The 22477-nt window shown below is 40.6% G+C and overlaps 1 protein-coding gene across 5 annotated transcripts in view; it reads right to left on the minus strand.

Moving 5' to 3' along the window:
* NCKAP5 (NCK associated protein 5) overlaps positions 1-22477 on the minus strand; it is a 941115-nt gene that overhangs the window by 299636 nt on the left and 619002 nt on the right. For all 5 annotated transcript variants that reach the window (XM_087856956.1, XM_087856989.1, XM_087856931.1 and 2 more), the window contains one exon: positions 8369-8456. In XM_087856956.1, the coding sequence (XP_087713082.1) occupies positions 8369-8456 (88 nt within the window). The remainder of the gene's footprint in view (positions 1-8368; positions 8457-22477) is intronic.

Consider the following 22477-nt stretch of genomic DNA (forward strand, 5'->3'; position numbering starts at 1 on the left):
GCGCAAAATCATAAGTTCGTCTCAGAGAATAGTTTCAAAGAGAAAAGGGATATTTTATGAAAGACAATGTTTTTGGCTGTCCCGAACCTCATCACAGGCCTTGGTTTTGACAAATCCTACCTGCTTTATCTAAACTTACTATGTGAATGGAAGATGTTGCTTGAAACAAAATAAAAAAGAACACAAGGAGGAAGAAAACCGTTTCCTCGAGGATCAGTTTGAGCCATTTAAGACTTAACGTACAATAAAAATACGCCCTCTATTACCATTACTCACTTCAGCAGCTATTCAAAGTTCACAGCAATTCAAAGAAAAGGCCAAATTTCTTAAAGCAGAATCAAAGGCACTTGAGATTTCCTGAGATTACAGGCCACAGATATACATAAAAGAGCTCAATAAAAATATTTCAGGTCCCATTGTGTATTATAATTTTATAAATACCCATGCAAAGGCTTAGCCACTCTATCAGCAGACACTCAATAGAATTTTAAATCATTTTTTTTTTCCAACCAGTATGCACCCACGGAATGTACTCACTTTTGATCTGTTTTTGCATCTGTTTACCACATTTTATTTAGGTTAAAAAAGAACAACAAAACAACCCCACTTTTCTGAATAACTTGGATGAGTTACAGACAAGCTCTCTAAAGAGTTCTAAAGAATTCAGTTCTCTTGGCTAATTAACTGCCAGGGCACTTATGAGACAAGTATTGTGCGTGAGAGAATCAGCATAGATGTGTCTGCATGCACTGGACTGAGAACAGGGCTTTGAACCTCAAATCCCTTTTCTTCTTTGCAAAGCAAGAGAACAGGGATGGTGGAATGGATGGATGGATATTAAAGCATCTCACAGGTTCCCAATGTGCTTGCGGACCAGAGGAGTCAAAATGACTCCTCAAACTTGGAAATGACAAAACAATGGAGATGGTCCTAAGGAGGGGCCCAGATAGCTCAATCTGTGATGATTCCCTCGGCTCATTCTGCTAACTCAGCCAGAAAATAGAGCCAGCAATCGTGTAGCTTCCAAAAATCACAGAGATTTCAATTTTGCCTTGTGTTTACATATACTCATGAAAAAATGGTTTTATGTTAAAAGTTTGAAAAGTTCACACTTCAAATATGCTATCGAAAAGAGCTTTCTTAGGTAACTTTTGTAATTGATTCTTTAATTTTTCAAACTTACCTTCTATTTTTAGTGCACTGAAATTTTTGAATTTGCTTAAGTCATTACAGGGAAAAAGAGGTGAAGTTTAAAGGCAAAAATTTCCTGCCCCTGATAAGAATGAGAATTTGTGAAATAAGTAACATCTCTACCGGGCAGCCCTTGAGCTTCGGTGAAGAAGGTCCCAGCCTATGTCAGGTGCTTTCCATGTGCATAAAAAGATATGGGTATATTCGTGATGACTGACAGATTTTAGGATAACTAGAAAGGGTCCCTTTCCCCAAGCATCACCTGCTTCATCACATCTGAGAATACTTTGAAGGAACTACTTAAGGAAAAATTCATTTTTGATTTTCAATTAAATCACTTCAAATGGAAATGATTTGGGTAACATACTGTATTGCTTTAAATACAGGCTACAGCATCAATGACTGAACATAAGCCTCCATTGGAAATAATGGAGCTGGGCTCAGAAATCACACAGTTCAAGGCTCTCCATGGAGGTGGGCAGAGCAAAGGGTTAAGGAGAGGTAGCCTCGGACACTAGTGTAATGTGCTCTCTGCTGGGACAATGACTCAGGCACCTCTCTGTGTCATCTCTACACTTCATTGTTATGGCGATCTGCCCACTCTGCTTTAAAGGGTAGGAAGGACTAACATAATATAATAAAAAATATTATTTAAAAAAAAGGAAAAAAAAATAAAGGGTAGGAAGGAGCTCAGACAACCTAAGGAGGGTAATGTGTAACTTTGGGCAAGCTTTTTAACCTCCCTGTGCCTCAGTTTCATCTTCTGTAAAATAAGGAAAGTTATAGCACCTATTTCAAAGGGTTCTTGTGAAAATTCAGTGAGTTCACACTTGTTAAATGATTAGAATATGACCAGTACATAATAGGTGCTCAGCAAGTGGTAGCCAGTCGTGGGTCACCAGACCACACAGGATAGCAAGGAAGTGTCAACATCCCAGAGTTCTAAGAACAGGAAGAACACCTAGAAATCCTCTCTCTGTTCTGAGGGTTGTCTTTAACACATTTTTATTTAGTCCCTGTATAAAAAAAAATAAGCCACTATTTACAGACTAAAAAACTACCCAGAAAAACCTAAACTGGAATCTTCTTTTGAAACATTAGACCGTCCGTCCACACTGGGGCGTACTTCTGGGTGAGCCCGCTTCCCTTAGACCAGACAGAGGCTCTTCAGTTTGCCACAGTCCCCACTGCTCCCTCATAATGTTTGGCATGAAACCACATGTGGGTTGGTATTGTGTAGTTTTCAAAGGCGAGGCTTTTGTTTATTGATAAAACAAACCAACCCCCCAAAACTTTCTCTGCATTTATTTCCTTTCAACAGTGGAAAAAGAGCGTGCAAACCCTTAGAGAACTCTTGATTTTTCTCATACCTGGCCACTTTGGCCATTTACACGGTTTGGCCACTACAGGGATTGCATATGCAATCTCATGTCCAGTCCAACAAATATGAAAAATGAGGACCCCAGAGAGGTTAGGTGACCATCTGAGGTCACAAGCCATGTTAGTGACAAAAGCCATAGCCACTCATAGGTCTTTTCCCCTCATCGGTGTTTCCGCTTTTGCACCCACTGTTTTCTTTCTAAATGAATCAGCTAATGTGGGTTCAATCCGTGTCCCGTATGACAAAGCAGAGACGAGAGGAAGCGCTTCAGCTGAGCAAGGAAGCACCAGGCCACTACAGATACAAGATGTCTGTAAATGGGGTGACCCACTGGGAGTGGCAGGATTCTTCTCTCTTAGGATGCCTGTCTGAAATATTCTTTTGAAGATTTTATTTTTAAGTCATCTCTCCACCCAACATGGGGCTTGAACTCACAGCCCCAAGATCAAGAGTCACACGCTCTACAGACGGAGCCAGCCAGGCGCCCTCACCCCCTTTTCTTTTTCCTTTTTTTGTCTTAAATATTCTGACGGCCAATGTGGAGGGAATGACACTCCTCTTGAGCAATGGCACCATTTCATCTATACTTAATCACTGCTTTTCATGTCTGATCGTAATGTTTTTTTCTAATGTGTTTCCTAACTTACTTAACTAGATGACGTCATTCCCTGGTGACAAGAATATATAAGATGACACCTAAGAACCCTCTCCCCCCAATACCTGGCAAGAATGAGCAGGAAAAAGAAACAAAGCAGAAGAGAAGGTGCAGATGTTCCTACTTGTTCAGGTTGTTTCACAGACAGTCTTTGAGGTCTCTTGTTCCCCGCAGTGAAATGACACTGTCCTAGGTCCCAGGTGTAGCCCCTTCCTTACATATACATAGTGATGCTATTTCTCTTATGCATGGGCCTTTCCCACAGGAGAAATGACAGGCGTGAACATGACATGGCATTAATTTAGCTCCGTTTACTTTCACTCATTTTTCATTTCTGTTTTTCGAGACAGGGACTCCGTGAGCCGGGGAGTTTATTCCCCAGCCCACCATCAAAGTGTCCCGCAGATAACTGCTCAATTTCCTTCCGTGTATCTCATTGAGGAAAGTCTATGATTTATCTCCAGTTTCACCACTGAGCTTTTGCCAGAATTGGAACAGCCTTCTTTTGAGGCTCACCCTTAGAAATGAGGATGATAATGTCTGCTTTAGAGACTGCTGATATGAGCAAATGAGATCCATTTTGTGCATTTTGTAAACTGTAAAGCACCAGGCATATGTGTCTTAATGGTCAGATGTTGTATTAAAATACTAGGGATAGAAGATGTTCTGAGAAAGGCTATAGGACTCAGGAAGAAGCTCATGACTCCTGGTCCATATCGAGAGACAACAGAGACTTAAAAAAAAAAAAAAGCAGAATGGATTATTAAATGTAAGCCCTGGTCCAGGAAGAACAGCGTGGTAGGTTTGGTGGCATCTTCCTTTGTGTTCCCAGAACCCATCCACGCAAACTGCTCTTTTGGCCCCTATCACATTAGCACATATTTGATTATTTGCCTTCCCTCACTACTCCTCAGCATCTTATAAATTGAGCTTTCCAGGAAAAGGCCTCTGTAAGCCAGGCATCTTTGCACCCCCAGCACTTAGCTTGGTGTCTGCTAGGAAGTGTTGGGCTAATGCTACTTGAGTGTGACAGACAGATAACACCTGCCCTGCCCCCCACCCCCGCCAGAGATATCCACATCCCAACCCCTAAAGCCTGCGAATACGGTACCTGACACAGCAAGAGGGACTTTGCAGATATGATTAAACGAAGGATCTTGAGATGGGAAGATTATCCTGGACGGGCCCCCTGGAATCACAGATCTTTGTAAGAGGGAATGGGGGGAGGAGGGTCAAACTCAGAAGAGGGAAATACGACGATGCAACCAGAGTCTGGAGTGACACAGTTTGAAGATGGGAGTTAAAAACCACAAGGCAAGGACTGCTAGAATCTGGAAAAACTGAGGAAACAATTCTGTCCTAGAGCCCGAGGAAAGAATGTTGCCCTGCCAGCACCACGAGTACAGACTTTTGACCTCCAGATTTAAAAGAGCATAAATTCGTGTGGTTTTAAGCCACTGAATTTGTTATAGCAGCAATAGGAAATGAAAACACTTTGGTAAAAAGTAAATGAATAACTATGATTTCAATGAATGAGGAAATGAATGAATAAAGACAGCTCTAGATAGAAAGGGGAAAGACCCAGGTTCAGGTTCCAACAGCCAGCTGGGTAAGCTGGGCCCCGACATTTATTCTCTCCGGAATTCCTCAGCAGGAAGAGCGGAGGGCATGGAGTCAGATCCATTAGGGTGCAAGGGCCTTGGAGGCTACTTCAGGCTGTGCATTTGGGGCAAGTGCTCTCCCTCTCTGAGCCTATGTCTTTGTCTGTAAAATGGCGACAGTGACATTACTGTGGTGGGGACTGAATGAGCTACAATCTAGTCACGTTCAGTGGGACTCTGAATGAGGCAAATGGGAAACTGTGGTCACATAAAAACGTGACTCATGTTTTTTCACGCGCAAACCTTGAAATCACGAAAATTCTCCAAATTAAAAAGGAGTCAAGGATTGCACAGTCGTAAAGCTGGTAAACTGTGAACCACTGGCTGCCTCATGGTGGGTCTGCTTCAGCTGCTGAACAGAAAAGCCACTGTCCTTTGAGAGAATCCATGCTGAATTATGCAAGCTAGACACAATATAAATAACAAATTATGAGAGGTCTTCAGGAACACACCCCTAGAACAAAATATGACCAGCCTTTAATGCATGCAAAGCAATTAGCAGGGGCCTGGAACACAGGAAGCTATTACTCTGCTATTATTATATTAACTCAGTGATAAAAGCCTCAGGATAAACACTTCCATGATGGAAAATGAAACAAGCTCTAGCTTCCCCATGGGCCTAAGCTTTTCCTGGGCCTCCGGCTCCTGTCAGAGAAATCTCACAGTTGGAAAATCTGAGTCAGGTGTGCTAATAACACCCCATATGACGAAGCAATAAATTTTCCAGCTTTTACCTGAAACACAGAATCTGGCTTCAGGGAGGTGTTAACTATGTGCTCCCCCAGCATCACCACACACATCTTGCACACCCTCTTTTGCTCCTGCTGGCCGTATTTAGACTAGGATTTGTGAGATGGCAGGGACCTTCCTGGGACTCAGTGCCCCCCAGCAACACTCCTCTTTCTCTTCTCTTCATTCTTGCTCCTTGAACCCCCAGAGAACAAGGTTGTGCCTGTTACATACTAGAAGCTCTCAAGAAATATCTGTTGAATGTATAAGTGATTTTATGGATCTTACAAGCCATGTCTCTCTCCCATTTTCTGGACAATGAGCCACAGGCCAATTAGAGCGATGACTGAAAAATCCCTTCCATGTAGCATTAATTCAAGTTAATAACTGTCTCCTCCCCAGAGAGGAGAGCTAATTTCTCAAATCCAATAGACTGGGTTATAGAGAGGAAATCGTTTTAAAACACATTTTTAAAACTGTATCTGTTTTTCTAAGGAGCTTACAATTTCACAAAATGAAATCTGATGGTACGGGTCAACACCGCGGGTTTGGCTAGTAAGTGGTGGGGAGATTAGAAAGGAGAGATCAAAAGAAAACAAGAACCTGAATGAAACAGAACCATCTTGAGGAGATGGGGAAAGGCCCAAGAGCAACACTGAGTGATTTAGCTCTAACTGAAGCCTGGGGTTACCTGTGAGGGGGAGTGAACGACTTCAGTCTCTGAGTCACAGGACTCCCGGAGGCTGCATAGAACCACTTAATGCAGAACCAAGTCCCGTGTTTGACCTGTACCTCCTTTTTCTACCGAAGCACACATGATGCCTAGGAAAGATCCAGAGCTAGGAGGACTTAAATCCTTATCCTGACTTTAGGCCACTACACATGGGGAAAAGCTGAGCATGCCTTCCTCGTGTAAAGACCACCCCTCCAGAAGAATCTAAACCCTCCCCCTAGAAATGGATGTCAGTGATTTTTTTTCCTACTGTCCTTTGGGACTAATTGTAATTCCTTTCCTGGTAAGAAGTCAATGCCTTGCACTGTTTTCCCTGGAGATGGAGAACAGTTGTCCCCATTGTCATAAAGTAGCCTGTATGCTTCAAGAGTCAGCTACCTTGAGCATAAACTTATTAAGGTTAACTCTGCCTACATTTTTTAACTTCATACAATACTGTGACTTTGGGGGAGCCCTGGGTGGCTCAGTCAATTAAGCATCCAACTCTTGATTTTGGCTCAGCTAAGGACCTCAGGGTTATGGGATTGAACCCGTGTTGGGGCTCCATACTCATCGCAGAATGTGTTTGAGATTCTCTCTCCCCCTTTCCCTCTGCCTCTCCTCTCTCTCTCAAATAAATAAATAAATCTTTAAAAAAAATACTGTGACTTTTATTATCAGATTTCTCCCAACCTTCATAACAAGTTGGGTTGTAGACTGCTGAATCCATAAATTCAGGGAAAATCATGTGACATGATCTGTACCAGTGGGGTTTCTATGCGTGCCTCCCCAGACACACTAGCTTTTCAGCCAGCAAAAATCTAGGGCTGCCCAGTGATTACCACAAATGTCTACTCATTTCCTTGCCTTCTTTAGCTTTTAAGCTTCCTATGCAGAGTTGTGCAATGGATATCAGTTCTCCATTGTGATTTGAAGTCTTCTATTTCAATAACAGTCTTCAATATATCTATGTTGAGTGCCTGTGCTCCTTCTGCTGTATTTCATTTCCCCATCCTGCCAGAGCCTTCTTGTCTGTGTGGCCAACTTTGGTCATGCTCAGATTAGATGCCCTGCTTGCCACCTTGGCTGCTTTGCTAGTATTAAAGAGCCATGGAATGAGGACTATCAGAAGACAAAGACTGGTTATTTCATTTACCACTTACTGTCCTTGGACCTCTTTAGACTTCACATTGCTCAAGGTTCAAGGTCACACCCATGAGCACAGCATGCAATCATGACCTCATCCAGCTCTTCCATGTACTCTCAGTCTCACCATTGAGATTTTTATCTCACCAGGCCATTATTTACTTACCTTGAGCTTCTTATTCTCTATGAGTCTGACATGCAAATTCAGACACTGTATCTTCCTCTAGGCACGTCCTTCCTCCTGTTCCCTATCACTCAGGCCCCCAAGTGTCATAGCTTTGAATATACCAAGTGTTATATATATATTTTAAAGATTTTATTTATTTATTTGACAGAGAGAGACAGCCAGCGAGAGAGGGAACACAAGCAGGGGGAGTGGGAGAGGAAGAAGCAGGCTCACAGCGAGGAGCCTGATGTGGGGCTTGATCCCAGAACGCCGGGATCACGCCCTGAGCCAAAGGCAGACGCTTAACTACTGCGCTACCCAGGCGCCCCCCAAGTGTTATATTTCTTGGAGGTATGACACTTAACTACCTAGACAGGTTGAGTCCCTCCCCTCTGTGTTCCCAGATAATGCTGTAGGTACCTCTCCTATCGCCCTGACCACAGAGTACTATGATACTTTTATAGGTTTCTCTGTTTCATTATAAACTTACTTTTTGCACCATCCTATGACCAAATCTACAATTTGTTTCACAGTCAAGACTTCAAGCAATGAAGGAGATAAGTAAACGTGTACGTGATTCTTTAAGCAGAGGTGACTGTATGGCTCCCAGCACCGGGGTCGGGACCATACTTGTCTATTTATCTCTGGGTTAGGGAGGACAGAGCCAGAGAAATACAAGAAAAACAAGCCAACTGGTGCCCAGCCAAGAGTAAGAAACATGGCATACCTGATAGACCATTATATTAACAGCTTCTTCTTTTTTCTGCTCTGGAGGCCCTTGACTCTGCAGTAGATTTCGTACTGTTTCTTCCATCCTGAGAAACAAGCAAATACAAAATACATAAGCAATTTCTTTAAAGAAGAATTTGATTAACATGGGTCTATTCTAGTTAGGAGAACTATTTCTTTAGTATATTTTCTAAGCTGATACCTGGAAATCTATTTTCTCTTCTCTCTCCTTCATCCCCTATATTAGGAATCTGTCACGAAGTCCCTTAAAATCATTCTTCAAAATGTCTCTGAGTTCTCTCTCTTTGTCTTTACCATTCAGGTCCCTATGCTTGGCCTCCTGCATCTGTACTCACGCAAACATCTCCCAATATCCCTCTTCACTTTTAATCACTCCCTTTTAATTTGACACAATGTCACCACATTAATCTTCCTGAAATACCACTTTGATTTTTTTAAATCAATTTTCAAAGTTGACGAATATTACATGAATGCACTTTCACTGTGAACACACTGTTATGTCTTCCCAGGGTGGTCTTTCCATGCCAGCACACAGGATCTACTTTATCCTTTCAGTTACTTTCTGGTATTTCATGATGTAAATACTATCATAAATTATTTAACTCTTCCTCTACTGATGGAACTTAAATTACTTCAAAATTTTTACTTTTAAACAATAAACATCTTTACACATATTGCCTAGTGCACATTAATTAGTATTTCTATGGGTTATATTGTAATGTATATTGTATATTATATTGTATATTATATTGTATATTATAATCCTATTTTGTCTTATATACCTACTTCCAATGCCCATTCCCCAACGCCCAAATGAGTAAAACAAACACACCCATTTCCGCCATTGTCTCATGTTGTTACTACTTCTTGAATGCCAAACTCTTGCATCATTTCATTTCCAACCATCTATCAAAATCTACTTCAAGTTTCAGTACCTAAGAGACATCTTCATTGCCCCCCACCATTTCTTTGAATTTTTATAACCTTATGATTTACATCATTCCTTCTATCATTTAAAAATTTGCTACTTTAATGCTCAAATATCTCATATATGTATGTTCTGTCTTCTGAAGTAAAATTTGGTAAAGGACCATGTCATAGATTTCTTATGTGTCTCCCTCAGTTACAGATAAAGTAGGTATTCAGTAGATGCCATTATATGAATCCTTTGTTCATTCATTTAAAAAAAGTATTAAGTAGTTACTCTGTGCCAGGCATTGACCGTGCATATTCTGTGTTTGAATGACCTTATCCTTGGGGCCCATCCATGAGGATACATGGACCAGACACTTAGAGCAGACACCTGAATTAAATGCACTGAACACAGTGAATACTCTTTGGCCCCTAACCTGAGTTGGCTGTTTCTTCTAGTCCCATTCTGAAGCATGTATTTTACTAGTTTAAAAGACTAGTTAAAAGATCAGCTTCTTTCTCTTACTGAGAGCTTCTGGCATTGCAAATTAAGGTCTCCAGCAGGCCAATGAATTCCATGAAGTGGCAAGACCATTACAGTAACCAAAGGAGTATAGTTCAAAATGCCAACATTTCTAATACGATAAAACTTCTTAGCAGCAGAGTAAGGAAATTGCAGACCACCTGGGCCAGTCCAAATCTGGACTGTAACTGGGGAAATTCTGCGTCCACAGGGGATGGCACCAAGACCCACTCAGGGTTTCAGAAGACAGGAGACACTATTATGAGTACTCAGAGAATGCTTTGTCACACATTAATGTGAGCTACCTTCTTTGTGCATTCAGCCAGGAGAGCAAAATCTGTTCCCCGTATTTTCACAAGTCTTGTGTTATTAATGACAACAACAAAATTAAATAGTACTTTCAACTTGTCGAAGAACTCTCATCTATTAATCATTATAATGTACTTGTAAAAGATCAGTACATCTATGTAGTGGGTAAGAAAGCAGAGACACAGAAAGGTTAAAGGCTTCCTCACAGGATCCTAGTTAGTTGGGTAGGTTGGACTAAACCATTTTTCCTGACTGTAAGAGAGCAACCTCTTTCCATTAGGCCTTATTTACATCCAGGAAGTGATTTCATTTTATTTTACTTATTTTTTATTTTTCAAAGGTTTATTTATTTAGTATATATAGAGAGAGCACAAGTGGGAGGGGTGGGGGGGGGGAGGGAGAAAATCTAAGCAGACTCTGCACTGAGCAAAGACCCCGATGCAGGGCTTGATTGAATGACCCTAGATCATGACCCCAGCCAAAACCAAGAGTCAGATGCTTAACCAACTGTGCCACCCAGGCACCCCCAGGAAATGAGTTTAAATGAAGAAGAGTCTTAATTCCTAATGACGAGTTACCTTGGTGAACATCTATGGGATGCTGAGGCCAAAAAGGCAAAAACACCATTTCTGACCTGGGGAGAGCTTAAATACAAACTAAATTTGTATTTTAAAAAACAGGTGTGAAGAAGGCACAGATTCTGAAATAGTAAGTGATCAGAGCCAATCTCTAATATTCGATTTCACTATATGAAAAAACCAAGACAATCTCTTCAGTGGTAGCAGATTTTCCATGCTGTTTGCCAAATCAGTCACCAACAAGAAAGGTACTGATAATGGTGATGAGTTGCCCAAGATCAGGCAGTTTGTGCAGGACAGATCAGGGACTGGCCTCTGGTTTTCTAAATATTCATTAGCACGGAAGCTGCAGGTCTTTCTTCTTTTAATCCACTTTTCATTAACTTATAAACATTTGGCTTAAATGTGTCCCAAATGTTAGACTCAGTTAAAATAAAATCTTGTCTTCTTTTTCATAAGTTAAAATATAATTCTGTCAGTGCATATCTTGCTGAATTATCTCCTCTGTATAATTAAAAGTTCTATGCACAAGTTGTTAGATCAAAAAGAAAAAAAAATCTCTTCACCTTCCCCCATTCTTCTTGGCTTTACATTTAAAAAGGAAAAAGTTAAAAAAGAGGTGGGCAGGAAGTTGTTAGATTCTCAAGCAGCCAAGACCCACAGTAATACTATGAACATTTTTTCTGGCACTACTTCATGATTAATTAAAACCAATTACATTTCTAAGCTACAGCTTGGAACAGAGTTGCAAGGACCCACCCCAACCTTCGGTAAAAAATTAAGTTGTCTCATCTTTTCATAACTTTTATGAATCTGGTCATAGAGAAAATATTTTGAATCTATTGAAAAGATACTATTATTTATTCCCTGATGACATCTTCTTTTTTAAATTCTCATTTAACAAACATCTCTATTTATTTTCCTGAAGACCAAAGACTGTGAAGCATTATCCATTGTCGTTTGATCCCCAATGACATTTTACTTCATTTTATTATTTTGATAGCTGATGTGTGAGGGTTTGTGTTACCAGTCTTCACATAGAACAGCTCTACAATCTCTTTTCCAAACGTGGCTAACAATAAGCCAATTCTTTTTCCAGGCCAGGTCTAGGCAGAGATTTTCTTTTTTCTTTTTCTTTTATTTTCTCTCTTTAATTTTTTTTTTAGCTGCTGATAATTTAATACCACCCTTAATCAATGTCTTCCAGTATTTATTTATTTATTTATTTATTTATTTATTTATTTATTTATGTTTGGTCTGATCTGTGACTAAGTCCCTTCTTCCCCTAAATACTTGTCAAGTGGCTGTCAACTAAAAATAAATAGGCCAAAATTTTGCTTGGAGAGATGTAACAAGTTCTAAAGTATATTAAGTGAACTATTTTTAAAAAGTTAAGTCCTACACAAGTCAGAGAAAAGAAACTAAATTCATATGTCAACACTGTATTTCAGAGAGCACAGGTATAAATGTAAGAGTTTTTGCCTAATGACATGCTAGAAACTGATCAGAATGCTAGACTGAAGTGTTCTTTTGTGACTCCTATGATCAGATACTCAGTTTAGCATAACTTCATTTTTGACAGAAATAGAACAAAGTAAATGCAAAACAAGAAGCCACTCTCCCCAACTCAAACTGATAACTGATGGGGCTCTTCCAGCTGAAAGCTGAACTGAGTCCTATTTCAAGAAATATTCTAATGGGTGCTAGCTGATTAGTCACATAATACATTAACAATGAAATTACTCAATATCCCCTCATTGACTTTTCTGCGAGAGGTTGCAAGATCATAACCCATTCATTTCTGCCTTATTAATGATCTCTGAGTTTCTTGAGGTCCGTGGCTCTGCCTTGTTTATTTTATCTCTAGCAACTGAGCATAGCTACTGTTACTGGGTAGGTGGTCCATAAATTCTTTTTGAGTGAATGAGTGAATCTAATAGTTTCTTCCCTCATCCATGCCCTGGCTCCTTTTCATTTCCCCACAGACCTATATGCAAGTCTGAGTGGCCAGAGAGAGTAGTGACAAATGAGAGGCGCCAGCAAGACTGGAGGGTAAGTCTTAAGCTGTGACACTTGGGGCTAAAATGCCGGGCTCCTGGTCATTAGCAAAACAAACCAACCATCTCCCAGAAATAACTCCTTGCTCTTTTTGTCACCCTGAATATGCAGTCCACAGTCAGTGCGCTTCATCTGCAGCTAATTAGCTTAGAGGCCTGAAACAGTCCCTAATGAGACCAGGGTTCTAGATTCAGTCCCTAGCCTGGATACCCTTCAACACCATCGGACAACCTCTGTGCAGACAGTCCACTGCTCTGCTGCTGGGGCAGAAAGCACAGAATTATCTTAATGAAAAACATGTTTTGCAGGACCTCCCATATCATTTGCTTTCAATTTCTTTCTCCCATTCTACTCCCATTGCTTTGCTCAACAACCCATCCTACCTCCCCATTTTAATTGCAGTGCAAAGCTTTCTTCAAGCTTCGGAGTGGAGAGAAAAACCTACTAATTTTCAATTCTAACAGGAAACTGTTCATGTGGAAACTTTGCTGGTTTAGTATAGGGTTCCGCCCAACTGAACCATCTCGTTTCCTCAGAAAATGAGAGTTTCCTCACTTACAAGCTAGCACATCTAAGCATGTAAGCGGGGACAATCCCCAGGTCGGCTGTGACTTTGATGTTCTTAACCTGATCTTTGCTTATCTCCGCTGCAATGGTTAGGAACAGTAAATCTACACCGAAGATAACTGAAAACTGCCCTGAAACCGAGGCTCACTCTGGATAAATGTCGGAGTGCCGGAATCTCTTCTTTCTTTCCTAGATGATATATTTTTTTAATTCAGCACAAATTTTGCAAGAATAATACTGTTGCCCAGAAACCATAGTGCTCTAACTCACTCATGGGGCTGCAACACCATTCATAAACAGATTGAAAGGTACTAGTCCAATCTGAATTACTGCATCATATTCACTGCAGGGCCATGTGTATGTGAGCAGAAAGCACCATAAATTTTCCCATAGGCAGGCCGGTGCTGATCCTGCACTGGAAGCTCACTGCATGGGGAGAGGCAGATATGGAGAAGGCAGGGAAGCAGAGATATGCATTCGGGGAAGTCCCATTCTCCACGTGGAGTTGAAGGGAATCACCTTAATGTCAACAGGCAAATCGCAAGTGTTTTTGCTTGACGGTGGTAGAACATGGATTTGGATTTACAGATTCACGTGACTATAGAGTTCACACATATCCAGGAAGAAAAAGAGAAAGAGGGAGAATCCTATCTGTGCGAGTGAGTGCCAGAAAGAAGTGTAGCTCAGTAGTTTCTACTGTCCTGGTTAACACTTTGAAGGCAGGATTTACATTATATCCCAAGAATCCCTAAGAGGTCTACAAAACCGGTTACTTCTCTTAATGGAGTAGACGCTTTAATTAATGTAATAACTGCTAATTATGATGATGATCATGTTTTATTACTACAAAATAGTTAACAATTCATATAACCACCCAAGTCCAGTCCCATGAGTTCACCTACTTAACTTCTAAATCTATCCTTGTAATATGTCCTAAAGAATTCTTTGAAATAATGAGTTTTCAGAAATAAACCCAGATTTAGTTCTTTTTAAAAATTTTCTTAAGTAGTCCAAAGCATGAATGTTCTTTGAGCCTGATACAGCTCAGAAAAGACTTTGAATTGCCAGGATAAGTACTTTTAATATAAATGTGTTATTCGGGGGCTAGATCTTTATATCTCAGTATTCAAATTTTAGGGGAACTCTGAAGATAGCAGATAGTTCAATTTATTATTGGTCTTCAATATTTATTCTTTCTAGCCACTGTTGATACGAATAATAAAAATATTGAACATAACATGAGAATAGTCACTGGATTTTAATCAGAGGCTAGAAAACTAATGTAACAACTAGAAGCAGCATTTTCCCATTTCTTAAAATGAGAATTTTATAATTTTACCTTAGTCAAAGAATAATACAATGTGGACCAGACAATCAAGATTTCTTTCTTAATATTCACTGGGCTCTTGAAAGTTTAAATATAGCAATATGATGATGTTAGATACTCAAAATGAGGTTCGCCATGTTTCAGACAAGTTACCTCCATCTCTATAGTTGTAACTGTCTCCTCATCAGATAGTTATAACCCCAAAGAATACACCAAACAGATGATACTCTATTCTCTCATGCTTCAGGATCTGTTCGGATTTGACCCAGAGAAAATTAATAACTGAATGAAACGATTAGACTTGGTTCTCACTGGCAAACTCATCTTGAATTTGATTCTCATTTTCCACACCTTGAAGACTTTTTCTTTTTTTGGACCTTGACAAGTGTTAAGTCATTAAAGCTTAGAAACATCGAACCAACAGTCACACTGGATCTGAAAAATGTACAAGGCAGAACAGTAAGTAACTGGAGGCAATCTTTTTTTTTTTTTTTTTGTGAGTGTGTCAGGGAAGGGCAGGAAAATCCAATTGGCCATATTTGATATCAAACCGTAGTGTTAAATTTTCTGGACAAAAAGGTTCAATCATGGCAGAGAAGTACATTAGGAATCCACAAAACTGGCTTCTGTAGCCTCATGAAGGCCAATAGGGCATTCTTCACTGGGCCTGCTCTTTAAATCACATACTTATTGTGATGTTTGATCCACGATATTTCAGAATGGCTTCTCTTAAGCAAGCAGATATTACACAACCGTAGCACACCCAGAGAAGTGGTGTTATCAATTCCTCTCCCAACCTCAACTCCCGTGGCATAATATAGTCAGTATATCTCAGTCCCCGGCATTCCCTAAAGTGGCAGAGTTAGGTCTGGGGGCAGATATTCTTACCAGCCATGTAACTTAGGAAAAATTACATTTTCTGAGCCTCAGCTTCCTTGTCTGCAAAATGGGTATTTCATGCCAGCTCTCCATACCCCAGAGAGATGTTATGAGGATTCAATAAGACAAAATGTAAAATGTTACATTCATCGGCACTTGTTTTTACTGTGGTTCTAAAGACAGTTCTTTCAGAAATCAAGACCCTTTGAATCAGAGATCTTTTGGCAGTGATATGAGAAGGGCAGGGAATAGGCTCCTTGGGAGTATCAGCCAAGCAAGCTGGGCCTTTATGGAGGCAGCCACCTTCTTTGTCTTTTCCAGAAAGTGTAGAGAGATAAACCATGTCTCTCCAACGTTTCAAACAACAACTGGTTTGGAGGATAAGCTACTGTGTTGGTCATGATACTGTAGGTTACCCTTGAATAACAACCCCAACAGCTCGCTGACTTAAAAAATAACTAAATTTCTTATCATCACAAGGTCTGAGCACTGCAGCAGCCAGTATTCTCTAGGGGTAGAGTGGTTCTATGTTCTGGTTTCCCAGGACAGTCCAGTTTATGTCTATTGTGCTGGCATAATTATTAATAGCACCTTTTTTTACTCCCAAAATCTCCTGGTTAGATGCTAAATATTATAATCTCCCTGTCAATGGAAGAACTCAAGCACTCAGGCTTCCCTACCTTTTCAACATGAAGCCTTAGTCATAGCTGGGAAAAGAGAAGCTGGAGGATGTTGTAGGGATTTTTACTACCTCATTCCAGAAGTGTCACTTCAGTTTGGAGGCTATTGGCTAGAACTAGTCCCATGGACCAACTGCCACGGTTGATGGTAAATTTAGTTTTCTGAGACCCTAGCAAGGAAAAGAGACCCAGTTATTGGTGCTAATATAATGTCTTCCATACTTGTACTGTCAGAATTGAAGATGTATATGGAACCACCTCCCAGTGACTTCCTACCTTGCCTGTGTGACTATACAAAGTTGTCTCTAGGTGACTCAGAGCCCAAACTCAGGAAAGATAAGAAGCACCTTGTTGGTCTCTTCTTATTGGGTGCTACTTATCTCCCTCTGCTGGGCACTGAGCTGTCACTATTGAAACTCCTCTCACTTCCCAGCTAGATATTGATTGTCACCCTTCTTTCATTCATGCCAAATTGATTGCCAGCCTATGCAATTAGTCTCTCTGAGCATTCTGAATGACCCACAAATGTGTTCCCTCTGATCGAGGAATCTTCAAACAAACACCTTCAAAGTCTGCTTTGCTTTGAAGAACACACTATCAAGCTTCAGCATGACAGTGGTTAGTCATGTTTTTTGATGCAGCTTATTTTATAGTAAATTCTCTCAACATGGAAAAACAGCCTGCATGTCCACAAAACTTGCGTAACCTTCCAAATTTTATTGGCAAGAAGATGGAAGAGATGGTTTCTTAGTGGTGTTAGTGGAGGGAGACATCTAACGTTTCACTACTCTTCACCCAGCAGTCCTTGTTTAAAATATCATCACAACTTAAGGTATGGCAATAACAGGCATGTTTGCTTCTTAGAAACTCTGAACTGTAGAAACTTGTCAAGATTTAGCAGGTAAAAAGTGAAAACTGGAGAAAAGAAAACTTAAAATCTGCTTCTATACTAGATTAAAAACAAAAAAAGGAAGCATCAGAGTAACATGCCTTCCATATTACTTCCCAGAGTAACATGACACTGGGATGTCACAAGAATGCATTCTGTCAATCATCATAATCATCTGATATTTGGATAGAGATGTTTCTGCCAATTACCATAAGAAAAAGGAGATTCACTGCTTCCTCTCCTTGCCTATCCAAGCATCCTTCAGGCTCCAGCCTAAGCCCCACCTCCTGCTTTCCTGGTAACTCTGGCCCATAGAAGTCTCTTCCTAGTCCACTGAAAAGTATTTTCCCTGGGACATTCCACAGGAATATCATGAAGGGTTCTCATTAGAAGTTCAGATTCCCAGGTCTACCTGAGACCCAGTAAACCAGAATCTCTGGGAGCAGAGGCCAGGAATCTGTATATTTTACAAGCATATTCTTGCACATTAACCTACGAGAGTCTGTCTTATTCTCATGTCCTCCCAAAACACTTACCCATATACTAGCTGGCACTGTTAAATACCATAAAAACAATTTCATGTCCAGGTTTCTTAGTTTTACAACTATTTTGTTAGCTTGTTAGGGGCTCCAGTTTGTATCTCATGTCTTTGTCTTTTTTATTTTTTTAAGAGTTACTTATTTATTTTAGAGAGAAAGCCAGTAAGCATACATGGAAGTGGGGGGAGGTGCAGAGGGAGAGGGAGAGAGAATCTCAAGCAGACTCCACAATGAACGTGGAGCCCAACACAGGGCTCGATCACACAACCCTGAGATCATAACCTGAGCTGAAATCAAGAGTTGGATGCTCAACCAACTGAGACACCCAGGCACCCCCATGTCTTTTTCTATTACCCAAATCATGCAGTGGAGTATCAATTTATCCTCAGTGGGTGGAACGTCCCTAAGTTGTGGAGTTACTTCATTTGGGGTATACACAACGTCGAAAAATAGAGGGAAAGCATATTTAGATGAAACTAATTTTAATTCCAATGGCAGAAAACTTAAAAATAACACCTTCTGTAATATGAATAATTATTTGCTCATTTATTCATTCACTCACTTATCGCCTCATTCATTTACCTATTCCTTTATTTGATAATAATGCTTATGATGTGTTTTGTGTTCTAACTAGCCACCCGAGTAAAGAAAAACTGCCAAGTGCGGGACACAAGCAGACCACCAATTACCCTACAGTGTAATCAATGTCAGAAGAAAATGCCATGGAGGTAAAGAGACATAAGAGGCTAAGAAAGGCTCTCTAGAGGCGTTGATACAGGCTAAACTTTGGGAAATGAATAGGATTTGGCTTGACAGAGAAGGGATTTTCAAACACAACTACTGATTTGGTTTGTCATTTTACATTGCTTATTGTGAGTTTTCTTAATGAGAAATATACTTTACGTGTGTGCATACTAGTGTGTAGGTCTACGGAAAGTAAGAGTGCTCCATTTTAGTTTGGTATAGGTGTTGGCATTTTAATTAAATGCAAAGCTTTTTAAATCATTGTAAGCCAAATCAGCTAAGGCTCTTCCAACTGAATTACATACATTTAAACTTACCTTCATTGATTTATAGAAGTTTATCAACTACATTTCAAGCAATGTCAACCAGAGCCTCTAGGTAATGCTTTCCCTGCCTTATTGTGTTCCCTATACATATGTATTTTCTCCCAACAACTTGAGATATTTAGGTTTCCTCCAGTATTTAGAGTATGTCCTACTTGGCCTGAGGTATCTATGAGAAAACAAAGAATGACCATATCAGAATATCTGTTGCTAAGGAAAAAAAAAAACAACAAAAAACTGCTCTGGTAAAACTGATACCAATAACTGCAAAGTTCCCCAGCCACAAAGTTGACATTAAATAAAAGCCGATTGTCTTCAAGTATTTCTTATCGTAGAACACAAGTTTTTATACAGCACTTTTATTGCACATTCCTGCCCAGTGAAATAGATGTTGAAAAATACAGTGACTTTACGCCAAAATAGCGTCCATTTATCCTTGAATTGTCAATGCTACAAAATGAAAGCAAGGTTACTTGGGGGGAGGGGAGGGCAGAGAGCCTATATATTGAAACTAACTTCAAAAAGTAAATTTTCTTTGATAAGTAAAAGCACACAGAGAAAGAAGCACACGTTTCAAATTTAATGTAAAAGAAAAAAAAATAACAGAAACTAACAAAGATAAACACTCCAAATCTGCCAAGTGATAAGATTTTTGAAATTGGTGAACAATAATAAAGTTCACCCTTGAACCACGTAGGGTCTGGGGCACCAATTCCCCCCAACCCAGCACACTTGAGAATCCACGTATACCTTTTGATTCTGTGTAACTTAACTACTAATAGCCTCCCGTTGACTGAAAGCCTTACCAATAACAAAAACAATCAACACATTTTGTATATTATATGTATTATATACTATATTCTTACAATAAAGTAAGCTAGAGAAAAGTGTGTTATTAAGAAAATCATAAGGAAAAGAAAATACATCTACAATACTGTACTGTATTAAAACAAAATCCATATGTAAGTTCACCCGTGCAGTTCACAGTCCTGTTGTTCAAGGGTCATCTGTGCACTATACTGATGTAACTACTAGAAAATACCATGACACCATGCATAGATTATATACAATGTTAACTGTTTTTTTATCTTAAAGTTGTGTCGCCTTGAAATGTTCAGATCTATGGTCAAAGTCCTTTTCCTGCTCCCTCCATACAAACACAGGAAACGGCGAGGACCTTGGCTTCCTGTCCATCCATGTGGTTTTATTGTCATATTGGCCGAGTCTATAAACCTACGCTAAACAAGTGTCAAAAACAAGTAATAAGCAGCACATTCAACTTTCTTCCAATCATCCTTGCCTCCCCCAAAGAAGAGGAGCACGCTTAATTGTGAAGTGCAGAGACTTCTTCCAGATTGGGAAGGAGAGGGAAAGAGCCCCTTCTGCAATACCCGGCTAGAACTTGGGTCCCCTAGGACTTAATTATCTCTCTCTTTTTAGGCTATAATAGAGGCTCTAAAATGATATTGCAGTTTTTTCTACAGCCAAGAAATTGATTAGTAAAGTTGCGTAAATCAAATGTCAATGTTCTTTTTATGTATGAGTGTGGCCCACAACCACAGCCTGTTGTCATTATCACCCAACAGTTAATAAGCATAGCTATTTGGGGCAGGAAGCACCTCAACACAGGAAGAAATTTGTATCCGCGCTGACTGGTTGTGTTTTTAGTGGTGCTTATTTCCAGATTTTCTATGTAGATAGATGGGATGCTTATCACTCTGAAAAACACTGCTGTTGTCCTTGCTTTGAGACACCGTACTCTCTGGGGGAACTCAATATGTTCATGACCATCTCAATGGTAATGCCAATTAGAAAATTCACAGATGTGGAGGTTTCTGAGCCCTTTCTGCCATCGCTACTACTGGAACTCTGGATTCCATCCTTCCTCACATCTCCTGGACCTTTGCTTTCAATCCGCCCTTTTGGCAGCTATTATATCTCTCTTTCCAAGAGCTCCTATTTTCATCAAATGTCAAATAAATTAACATAAACTTTCTCCAAATGGAAACTTCTATCCCCATTCTCCTTTTGCAATTTATCCATCAACTTTTCTCTCTACCCTCTCCCACCTGTAGTTTATTTATTCTGCTTTCACATTTTCCCCACCAAATCTGCCTCAACAACTGCCTTTAATCTGACTTTTGTCCAGACCACCATGCTCAGGGTGGTTTCCCATCATCGATGGACCTGAAATGATCACATTTAATACTCTTTTCAGAGTCTTTTGGGTTGAGCGATTTGCCTGTGTTGGCGACCTCTTCCTTCTCAAAGTCTCGTTTTTGCTACCTTCCTGACTACGCTGTTCAGGGTGCCCTTCCTTCCTATGTGAACACTTCCCTGCTTCCTTCTGGCATCTCCCTCTTCCATCACCAAAGATGCCACACCTCATGGTCAGGATCTCAGTCTTCTGCTCTCCCTCTCTTGCCTACCTCTCTCTGTGTCCATCCTTCTCTCCAATCTCATCTATACCTCCTTTGCTTCAGATTTTCAAATCTAAATCTCCAAGCCTATATCTGGCTTTCCAAGAGCCTACCAGACAAGCTCAACTCGATGTCCTGCCAGAACCTAATGTACATTTGCCACTCACCACATCTTCCCTAGACTCCCTGCCCTGTCCTGTCTTCTCTCTTGGACCCTGGGCAGCCTTGCCAGCCTCTCTTATGCTTTCCCTGCTGGCTCAGCAGCAGGAAGCCTGGGAACCGCATCTTCCCAGACTCTGTTGCCAGCTTTCTGGTTTTGTGAATGAGGTGCACTCACAATATTGGAAGCTGAAAGGCAGCATATGTTTCTCCTCCCCTGCCAATAGTGGCACAGACCATGTGGGTCTGCCACAGTTGGCTGGACTCTGCGCTCCCTGTCTGTCACCTCTCTCCCGGCTGCACGGCTGCTGCAGTTCACACAGTTTCTCCACCTTTTGCAGCATCAGCAACCTCCTAACTGGACCACAAGCCCAGCTTGACCCAGACAGCTAGTAGAGGCACCCTGACTTTCGCTCCTTGAAGCTTCTGTTTGTCTTACAGGCAAATACTTCTGTGAATTAAATCCTTCTGCACTGCAAGTAGATTGGCAGGTCTCTTTTCCTGACTGATATTTGAATCATCATCCCTAGTTACTTGGGATGAAAGGTCTGCAGCCTCTTTTCAACTGTCCCCTCCTTCCCACCACTTCCAAAGTGCTGCCAATTCTTCCTCTTCAATACCCTCCTCTTTCCTTGACCAATGTCCCTGCCTAGACTACACTTCATTTCCCGTTCTTAAACTTCTCTGAAAGTCTTCTTTCACCTGCCATTAGGTGGGGATGGTAAATCTTCTTCAAACAATCATTCTTACTGTTTCAATAATTTAGTTGAAAACCTTGCATGCACTCATCCTTGCAGCCTATAGGACAATGAGTGATCCAGGAAGCAAGTCATCTGAAATACCTCCTTCTTCCTATGACCTTATTTCCCCTCTTTTCCTCCTCACATGCCATATGTGCAATCATTCCTGGCCATATGGAATTCGTTCTTGCAATATACCCCTTGCTTTCGAGCCTCCAGACCTACTTCTTATTATATTCCCTTCTATAATGTGACTCTCCTCTACCCCCAGCAAAGCCCTTCAAATCCTTCAAGAATCAGCTCAAATGTCACTGGAAATCCACATATCCAAATGGATTCCTGCAACATTCTGAACCTAACCTATATAGCTCATCGGACTCTTCCAATTTTTGCATCTTAACAGGTGTGCTGTCCCTGTGGCACATCAGAGGTGCCACAT

This window comes from Ursus americanus, chromosome 1, assembly GCF_024610735.1.
Source record: "Ursus americanus isolate L20-20 chromosome 1, mUrsAme1.1.p, whole genome shotgun sequence".
Classification (NCBI taxonomy): domain Eukaryota; kingdom Metazoa; phylum Chordata; class Mammalia; order Carnivora; family Ursidae; genus Ursus; species Ursus americanus.